A 10,499-nucleotide genomic window follows, 5' to 3' on the forward strand; every position below is an offset into this window, starting at 1 on the left:
CCAAATGCACCACAAGATGCAATTGGCTATAGTAAGAATTTTTCTAGGAAAATTGTCCTCGATCATACACAATGCCTCTATAGCATTGAGATAAGCCATCTCAATGGATGTAGGATCTATCTCCTTTAAGGATATGTACCTACATACATAGCAATCATGTGTACGATTTACCAATACATAAATTCTGAGTATATGAGAATACCAAATATGCAATATAACTTAGCTAGTGAATTGAAGAGAAGATTCATACCTCACCAAGATTCCCATTTTGTAAATAGCCTCTCTCACCTTCTTGTCTCCACAACCAACTATAGCAATTGGAAGAATAAACTATGCATAGAAAAAAATGGAAGTTAGTATACAAGCCTACAAATTATGTTCCATAAAGAGAAAATCAAAAAGCGAATATTTATATACCTGTAATATCTTGTGCCAATTGTGTGTCATGAGGCCATATAATTTTACCTCTCCTTTCTTTTTGGTCTTTGTGAAGGCACCTTAATCAAAGGCTCGAGGTGCACATCCATGTTTGCTACCTTATACTTGCTTAGTATAAGGAGAGCAAGCATGATATGACCTTTCTTGATTGCCACCCATGGAGAAAGGTTGTAATTCACCAATACAATAGGCTAAGTAGACCATGATGTGGGCTTGAAGCCAAATGGGTTACCACCATCCATGATGTGGACTTGAAGCCAAATGGGTTACCACCATCCATGACCAATAAGCCAAGACATAAGTGATAGGGCTCATCTTTAAACTCTGGTCATTGATTCTCCACATGTTGCCATGCCAATGAATCAGCTATACGGTCTTCATGATGCCATAGGTTGAGCGATGAGTAGCATGCCATGTCATGAGTTCTGCAATCCCCTTACATTTAAACATGTGTTGGATACGAGGAATGATAGGGAAGTGTCTCAACACTTTTTTGGGAACTTTGTCTCCTTGCAAATCATCCCTATAGCAACTCTCCCCATATTGTAGACATTGTATTGCATCTTTATTAACCCCTCTAAATAGCATGCAATCATTGGGACATATGTGTATTTTTGTGTAATCCATACCTAACATAGAGAGCATTTTACGACACCCATCTCGCGAGTTTGGTAATAGATTTTGAGGGGGGGAAATCTTCTTAAGAAGCCTACAACATAACATAAGAAATCATATGTCAAAATATTAGCAAGAGAGTATATAAAACATGAGACATTTTCAATTTAAGAGAATAGAATGAGGCGGTCTTACCTAAGAAGACTTATGAAACCTTCATCACTCCATCCATAAGTTGTTTGCAAGTTTAATAGCTCCAAGTTTGCTCACAATGTGGAGTACGAACATCCCTTATACAAAGGGGTGCTTGTCTCTCTATGTAAGGTTTCCTCCTCTTGTGACATTGGAGCTTTCTCACTATCATCTATGACCTCCCATCCAAAGAAGTCATTCACCATGTCATCCATGATGAGATTCTCTTCCTCCTCATGTGGCAATGGTGGGTGATTTTGCTGACTATACAGCAACATTTAGTAGCATTCCAGCAATACTTTCAGCAACAATGAAATTCTTTAAGAACATAAGCATTCCAAGAACCATTCACTTATACTAAATTGGGGATTCCAAGTAGTTTACAGTGATGATTTCCTAGTACTTAACATCTATTTCTTGGTAGAATGCATAAAGTACTTATGTTCGCTCAATAATGTTCAAAGTAACATACTTTAATCTAAGGAGAGGGGTTCTGTAAATTTTAGAGAAAAACATACATATAAGGAAGGGGGTGACATAGTCATTTTTAAAGGTATCCTTATAAGCTTAAATAGGGGGGTGTTATTATCTTATGAGCATCATATATAGGGGGTTTTCTTGAGGTTAATGCACACAAGTGACATACCCTTTTATTGTGAGTGAATCCCTTGGGGTTATGTGGAAGAGTTTTGTGTGCTAATAATGCATCAGATATGCCATCAAGCAATGTGGAATTGACTTCATGCTTTGGGATCCTTATACTCTTGCTAACACCTTGTATGTACCCGAAATCTGCAAGAATCTCATTTTTATCTCAGCACTTGCCAAAGTTGGCTTGAAAATTCAGTTTTTTGATCATTGTTGTTCCACAACAAAATTGCTTCAGATGCACTTCTCTTATTTGGTACACTACGCAATGGCCTATACAGGCTTGACATGTATAAAAGGAGTATTGATACTCATGTAGATGCCATGATTGTTTCCATGCCATAGATTCAGCGTGACACTAAGATTTGGCATGCTCGGTTTGGTCACTTAAATTTTCCATCTCTTCTACAATTATAACGTCAAGCTATGGTTCATGAGCTGCCACCTATGTAGCTCCCCCACAAGCATGTATGCGAGGAGTGTATACTGAGAAAGATGCATCTTTAGTCCTGTCCTAAAGATGGCATTGTCTGTGCTACTCGCCCATTGCACACAGCTGGTTCACAGTGATCTCTGTGGTCCTATGCGGGCTCCCTATTTTGGTGGACATTTGTACTTCATGACTTTTATTGATGACTATACATGCTTCTACTAGGTGTATGGTCTGAAAGTCAAATTAGATGCCTTCTCAACTTTCCGTTAGTTTCTTCCTCTCACTGAAAATTCTTACAATCATAAGCTACTAACATTGTGTACTGATAGAGGGGGAGAATATTTATCCAATGAGTTTACTACTTTCATGCTGTCCCATGGCATTTCTCATCAATGTGCTACTCCTTACACACCATAGCCGAGCACTGTAGCTGAACATCAGAATCAGACACTCATGGAAATGGCCACATGTATGCCTAAAGGCAAGGATTTGCCCTCTAGATTTTGGCGTGAAGTGGTCATGTGTGCCAGTTATGAACTTAACCATGATCTAATTAAAGCCTTGAAATTTATGATAGCTTATGAAGCTTGGAATGGCAAAATTCTAGTCATGTGTGTACTCGACTATCTAGCTTATGTGCATGTACCAGCACAATACAGACATAAGCTTGAAGTAAAGGCTTTGAAATGCATTTTTGTGGAGTATAGCAATGATAGCAAAGGATATCGGCTGTATGTTTTATCTAGTCAAAAGCTGATTGTATCCAGAGATGTCTTCTTTGATGAATTTGCACCTCAACCCATGCTTTCCTATTGGCTACAACTATTAATTTATTCTCTCGATGTATTTGATACATTGTTGCCTTTGTTTGATACTAGTGTTGGCTCTTTGAGCCCACCTTGGCTCTGACTCAGCAACCTGGTCTACAGCTCATCAATAAATTCAATCAACGATGTCCCTATTGCTCTTTGGATCAGCAACCCTTTAATTCGGATGCCTTCGGTGATGCATTAATTGAAGAGGATACATGTATTCGTGATTCTCATCAGATTCCACGCTGGCTCTAAGCTACTTTGTGTGACATCAAGCTACCTCAACCTTTTCTAGGAAGAACACGAGCTGCCTCTCTCGACATGCATCTCATTCTGTCAACATAGCCCCTGTCGGGGCTAGCGCACTGAATGAGGAGCTGATTTCTTACTTTGATGCTTTGGAGGATGACAATTAGGTTTCAACCATGTATTCAAAATTAGATTCCATTGCCATAAATGATACATGGGAGTTATGTGATCTGCCTACTACTATGGCAAATGTGCTATAGGCCCCAAGTGGGTGTTTAAGCTGAAACAGAAGCTTGACGGCTCAGTTGATCGGTATAAGGCTTGATTAGTCACCAAGGGCTATGCCCAAAGGGAAGGCATTGACTATGATGGTTTTCCACGTACATCACATATGATGACCATTTCGACTCCGGTTGCATTGGCTACACATAAAGGTTAGAATGTGCATCAATTGGATGTTAAACTGCATTTCTAAATGGTGATTTGTAGGAAGAGGTTTATGTCATGCAACCTACTCGCTTTGTTTAGTAGGTTCCAAACCATGAGGTATGCAGATTGTGCAAACCATGAGGTATGCAGATTGTGCAAAGCACCATATGGCCTTAAACATGCTCCTCGTGCTTCGTATCAGAAGATACATGGATACTTGCTCTCTTGCCTATTTCACAATAGCACTCTTTATGTCCGCATGAAAAAGATCATCTCCTTATCCTCAATCATTATGTGGACGATCTACTCATGAGACAGGCCTTGACCGCGAGGGGCACATTGCACCTTTCATCTCGCTGACCTACAAAATACATTTGACATTTTCGACATGGGTCTTCTGCATTATTATTTAGGTATCCAATTTGTTCTGACTGAGGGGGGCATCATGTTATCTCAACAAAGATACATTCAACAGCTCTTGGAACGCTTTCAAATGACAGATTGCAAACCTGTTTCTATTCCTATATGGAACCGGGTCTCCACTTGTCAATTGAGGATTCTTTTGAGCCTTTTGATGTAGCCAGCCTATCAACAAGTTGTCAGATGCCTTATGTATCTGTGCAACACCCGTCTAGATGTTCAGTATGTAATGTCACAATTGATCAGGTTTATACATTAACACCATATTAGTGAATTTGGGAATTTCCCAATTCCCATTTTTGAATACTTAAAAAAGGGGACATGGATAACATGTTAGTAAGTTTCTCAAAACCCTATCATATGACCTATCGTTGGAAAGTGCTTGAAAAATGGAATCTAAAGAGCTATAAAGCGCTCATTTTGGATTAGTGGTGTTCAAGTTATGGTTAATCCAAACTTTTGACCACGTGTCCCAAACTTGTGGGAAATTCCCATATTCCCCAATATGGTGTTCATTGTCCTAGCACTCAGTATTGGTAGGCAGTGAAACGTGTCTTCCACTACCTTCAAGGCACTCAGCACTATGCATTGTTTTACAACAATGAGTCTTCTTTATGCTTGTCTGCCTACAAAGACAGTGAGACTCAGCAAGATGTTTCGACACAAGAGTGTCAAGGAGTGGATATTGTTTCCTTCTTGGCAACTCATGCATCTCACGGCTCAGTAAGAAGTAGCCGACAAAAACCACATCTAGCTATGAAGCTAAATACAAGAGGGCATCATTCACACTACTATATGGAATGTGTCTGGCTTTGCCATCTTTTGGTTGATCTTAGTATCGTAGCAGGGTGAAAGCATGGATAGGTGGTGGTACAAAAAGTAGTGTCTTTGACACTCCTTTTAATACTACTTTTTATTTTGTTTTGGAGAGTTTTAGGTAAATTTAAGAGCATACTAGTCGTACGTTTTAAGATTCTTGTCCATAAAAATACTTTGCAGAATATTATTTAGAATTTGAAACGATAGTAGGAACCCTAAAATCAATCATCTTTTTTCTACTTGAAAGGAGAAAAGCGCATTAGTAGTTGCACAGAATCTAGTATTCCATGCACGGACAAACCACATTGAGTTGCATTATCACTATGTCAGTGAAGAATGACTCCATACTAGAGAGATAGCCTTGACCTATGTGCCGACATAGGCCAATGTGGGAGACGGTTTTACCAAGCCCCTTTCTAGGGAGGAGTTTGAAGCTTTCCGACAAGCTCTAAACTTATTACCTCTACCAGGATAGTGTGCTACACCTTGTATCAGTTCACACCATTCGCTTTAGGAGGGGTTGTTGGCCTTCTGCCTCTAAGAAATTCAGGTCGTCACGGGCACTTTTTACCCTGTGCGCTTATTACAGGGGTTTTTTTCCCATGAGAACACACCCTTAGCATGTTATCAGTCACGTCAGCCCTCTAAGGGTATGAGTACATTGTACTCCACATGCTCATTAATCAATTGGTTACGTTCCAGCTGTGTCGCTATGTTGCTCTCTAAGATTTTGTGTGTGTTTTGTCTGAGTCTATGCAGAGTATCTCCTTTCACATCCAACACAAACTTCATTTCGAATGTTATATAGAGACTCTGCAGGATGGTGATTTGCCCATTCCACCAAACTAGGGCATTGTGTAAAGTGTGGTAGCGCAACATTTTAGTAAAAGAAATTCCACCTCTTACATAGCAGCCGTCTTTTCGACAGTCTCTAGATCATCCACATCCTTTCCAGAATCAAGATCGTCCTTCTGGATCTCCTCCTCAGCTAGCTGAACATGTTCCAACTGTTGGTGCTGCTAACATCAGGACTCACGCATTAAGGCGAGGCGAGGTTCAGTTTTATTACTTGACTATATGGTGAGAGTACCAATCCGAAACCAAAATCGAAATCCAACAATCTGGAAAATTTGGGGAAAAAATATTTATTTATTTTCTCAAATAGATTCTTAGACAAATACATCGTTCTGCTCATATTATAGACATTGATTTTAGGTAGCCGATTAGATAGATTAGGATTAACATATTGTCATAATATATTTACTTAGAAAATTATAGAATCTTGGCAAGATTCATTATTACTTATCCAAATAATCCTAATCATCAAGTGGATGGGCGTCGCGTTAGTCTAGTCTTCAAGGTGGGTGGACTAGCGGGTGTGCTAGGTGTTAACCTAGGAAATAAATCACCTTAGCTTTATTATTACTTTTACCTTAGCAACTTCTTCTTTGACTTTTTCAAAGTGGACGCCTTTGCAACTTCCTCCTGGGATAAAAACACTTCAAAAAGAGGACACCAGCTTTGAAACGTCGTCTTAATACATACTAGGGGTGGTATGAGTTTATATTTGGAACGATTTGGAACGGATAGCAACAAGGAAGGAAGGCGCACACGAAGCTTCATGAGTCTCCTCTTTTGAATACTGAACACTTGTTCTCTACCCTTAATTTCTATATAATATCTATAGACGAGACCATCATATACGGGCAAGTTCAAATAGCCTGTGTTTCATCAAAAAGTTAAATTTGAGAGAACTAGAGCAGCAGCAGCATCGTCGCCAACTTGTGTACTTAATAAGATGATGATGCAGCAGCAGCAACCAGTGGACCTCCTGCAGCTCTTACGTCCCTTCGTTGGTGGTCACACTCTACTGATCTGTACTTCTATGCTAGCCATCGCAATCTCCTCTCTGTTTGGTTACCTTCTCTACGTCTACTACTTGAGACCGGCTTCGCTGCGGAGCGCTTTGCAGCAGCAAGGCTTCACTGTGTTGCCTTATTATTTTGTTGTTTTTGGGGGGGGGGGGGGGGGGGGATATTTAGCACTATCACAAAATTAAATTTAGTTAAATATTCAGTTCTAACTTCCATTGTTGCAAATATTATTTCATTATTTTAAAGCTTTTGTATTTTTATTGTGTGGTAGGAGCTGGTGGCCGACATGGTGGCTAGTTCTTTGGAAATGGTGAAATCATGGGAGAGCCAAGTCAACAGCAACAGCAAGGAGGGACATGTGGCCGCCGACGAGCTAGAGGTGGCACATGACATCAAGAATGTGACAGCTGATATTTTGGCACGCAGCTCATTCGGGTCCAGCTACCTCAAAGGAAAGTATGTGTTTCAGAGACAAGAGCGCCTCCTTGAACTCCTCACAAAGATCGTTGTCCCAAATAGTGTCATCCCATTCTATCAGTAAGTCTGTAGATGATAACGCTCCACGTCAAGTTTAAACTGTTAATTCTTGGATTATATATTACTCTCCACCTTATTGCTCTTCAACACACTTGGTTAAAGTCTAGTTCTTTAATGGGATGTTGTCAGGTACCTTCCCACTCAAACAAATCGTGAGATCAAGGAGCTGGAGAAGAGAAACAATGAGGAGCTTCGTGAGATCATAGACTCCAAGAGAGAGGCCATGCTGGCTAATGCGACATCACGATCTCAGTCTGATTTGTTGGGCTTGATTTTGGCTGCAGAGGAGCAAGAGGCCAAGGTAGACAACAAACGAGCTCACCTTACTACACAGCAAGTCATAGATGAATGCAAGTCATGCTGTGGCAGGGAACCCAAGAAGTGGCTAAGCTATCTGCACCTAGTCGAGTTCACCTACAATGCTTCTTATCTCACAGAAGTATTGGGATGAGCCCTTTTAAAGCTCTGTATGGACAAGATTGCTTAACTCCATTAACTAGGTCCGACCCATCGATTAGGGTCGAGATGTCCAGACAAATGCTTGACGACATGGAGCAGCAGATGCAGGCAATTCATAAAGATATAAAAGCTGCCCAAGATCGACAGAAGCAGTATGTAGATAGGAAGAGGACAGTCAGAGAATTCAAAGAAGCAGATATGGTCTTCATTCGAGTACGGCCCAAAAGAAGTTCTTTATCTCTTGGGAAGTATAAGAAGTTATCCCCCAGATATTGTGGGCCATATCTGATTTCAAAGAAAGTAGGTGACTTAGCCTACGAGCTTCTTTTACCTCCTCATCTCAAAGTTCATAATGTATTTCATGTAAGCCTTCTAAAGAAATATGTGCCAAGCCCAAATCATGGAAAGACGGTAAAACTTCAGTGGTAAGATACACCGTCGGCTTCTAGGTTATGCTAGTTCCTTTTTTTATATAAGTCATAACTCTTACTTGTCGTTCGCAGTAATCTTACTTCCATCGATCTCCTTTCTTTCTTAATCTCTTTTATGGCTTGGCAACAGGACTTGGTTTTATCCATGATGATTTCTCACCTTCAAGACGCAAGCGAGTCTGTGAAGAAGGATTTTATAGAACTGTATGAGCGCTTACTTTTCCCTCACTTGGGAACTTCTGTAGCACAGACCAAATGGCGGACCTATTGAGACATAACTAGGGTAACACCGTGGGGTCAGCATCACTTTTGTAACAATGTCCGCTTGTCTATGGTTATTGAAGCTTTGGGTTTGGGTCCCCGATACTATTGCGTGATGAGATCAAGGCATGGTGGGTTTTCTAAGCGGGTCTTCTTACTTGCGTGTTTTCTTCCTCACTAGAAGATATGTCTTTATCCCATTTTTGGCTTGCCTCTTAGAGGTCCTTTTATTAGGTCACCTCATACCAATGAGATAGGCGCTGCAATAACCGACCGAATTATTCCCATAGATGAGTTACCTTATACATGTGCTGCTTGTGAGTGCTACTTTTGTGACCATATGATGGACGGGCTTATTGAATTATAAAAAGTTCTTCTATCTTGCTGTGTATGTTCCAAGAGTGTATAAAGTTGAAATCTTTGTTCTTGTCTTGAGTCTTGCTTTCTTTGAGACTTTTCTTGGTAGTTACTCTTAATTAAATTTTCTCTTAGTCTTATATTCTTGCATCTTGCGGAATTACCCCAATTTGCGAGATGAGGGCATCTCGCGTTTTTCAAGTGGGAGAGAATGTAAGATTCCTCCCCAGCCTTAAGATGTCCAGCATCTTCCCCCTGTAATCAATCCCCTCTTCAGAAATATAAAAGATCTTGTCTCTGCCTGTTTTGACATAGAGAGAGAAAATATTCTAGAGAGAGAATATTCAGATTTTGAATATTTTTAGATAGAAAAATTTCTCATATTATTAAAATAAGTTCCCCTGAAATCAAAGTTCAAAAAGATTTTCAGAAAGTGCATTAGAAATTAAGTATAATATTGTTAAGAGGCATTATCCTAGGGGTGAAGATTTTTTTAAAATTTCAGATTAAGGTTCCTATGGGCCAATAAGATCAATCCATGTGTGGGGAGGAGATAAATCCAATTTATAAAAGAAATTACCTAAAAATGAGTAAATGCTCACGTAAGATGAAGAGTTGACTAAGGACAAGGTTAATAGTTAAAAAGGGGAGATATTTAGAAGCAATGATGTATTTTTGACACCTCTGCATGGGGATTTTCCCCTCATGAATGAGGCGCCTACTTCACATGTGCAATTGCCATTCCACATCCTTATTCATAAGACACCTCTAAGAGGGAACTCAATCCATTCACCTACCTAAAGTGTGAGATCCCTCTGCCCCCTCCGCACACCGGATTCCCGGTAGTTGACAGCGGAAGCACCCTCCTCATGCGCGAGGCAGGGTTTCTCACTCGGGGCCTTGCCCTTGAATGTCCGGGCGCACGAGACTAGGCTGGTGGTCACTCCGAAAACTGTAACCGGGAAAATTTTCCATGCCCGGAAAGCGAGGACGATTCCACCATTTTTATTTTATTTAACAAATTTTTCTAAACGAGGTCAAGGTACTAAACTTACCTTCAAACACCATATTCATTAGGGAAAAAGGGAGCTCATTTTGGGGCCTTTTACGGTTTGGAAAAATAAGCTCTCAACCAATGAACAGAGGGCCAACGTAACGTTGGAAATTCACAAAAATAAAAGAAAATAGATAAAAGAAACAATATTTTATGTAGGTACAAGCGTGCTACATTAATGTGGAGATTGGTTTTTTATTCTCACAAGATCTTTGGACATGAAGATAGAATCTAGTCTGACATTTTCTCTGACAAGGGCCTTCCCGCTTCCACCTTCCTTTGAACTTTGAATTGTTGTGCTGCCTTTCCTTCGAAAGGTCTACCATTCTACACCACTACCTCATTGTGCAGTAACCTCTTCTTTTCCAAAACTGCTCCCTTGATCCAGTTTGGCTTAGAGTAAGATGTTTCTTGTCAACTATCTGTCTGCCTACTTTCTCTTACTTGAAACTTCACTTTGTTATCTTGTTT

At 40.1% G+C, this 10,499-nt stretch overlaps 1 protein-coding gene across 1 annotated transcript; it reads left to right on the forward strand.

Moving 5' to 3' along the window:
• The first annotated feature begins 7,092 nt into the window (after positions 1–7,092).
• LOC147638285 (cytochrome P450 716A67-like) lies at positions 7,093–8,337 on the forward strand. The gene is made up of 2 exons (XM_086795411.1): positions 7,093–7,466; positions 7,596–8,337. Exons 1-2 carry the CDS (start codon positions 7,216–7,218, stop codon positions 7,915–7,917), a joined length of 573 nt encoding a protein of 190 aa, XP_086651537.1. The 5' UTR covers positions 7,093–7,215; the 3' UTR covers positions 7,918–8,337.
• The last annotated feature ends 2,162 nt before the right edge of the window (positions 8,338–10,499 follow it).

This window comes from Cibotium barometz, chromosome 5 (genome assembly GCF_041138505.1).
Source record: "Cibotium barometz isolate CiBa-2024 chromosome 5, ASM4113850v1, whole genome shotgun sequence".
NCBI lineage: Eukaryota > Viridiplantae > Streptophyta > Polypodiopsida > Cyatheales > Cibotiaceae > Cibotium > Cibotium barometz.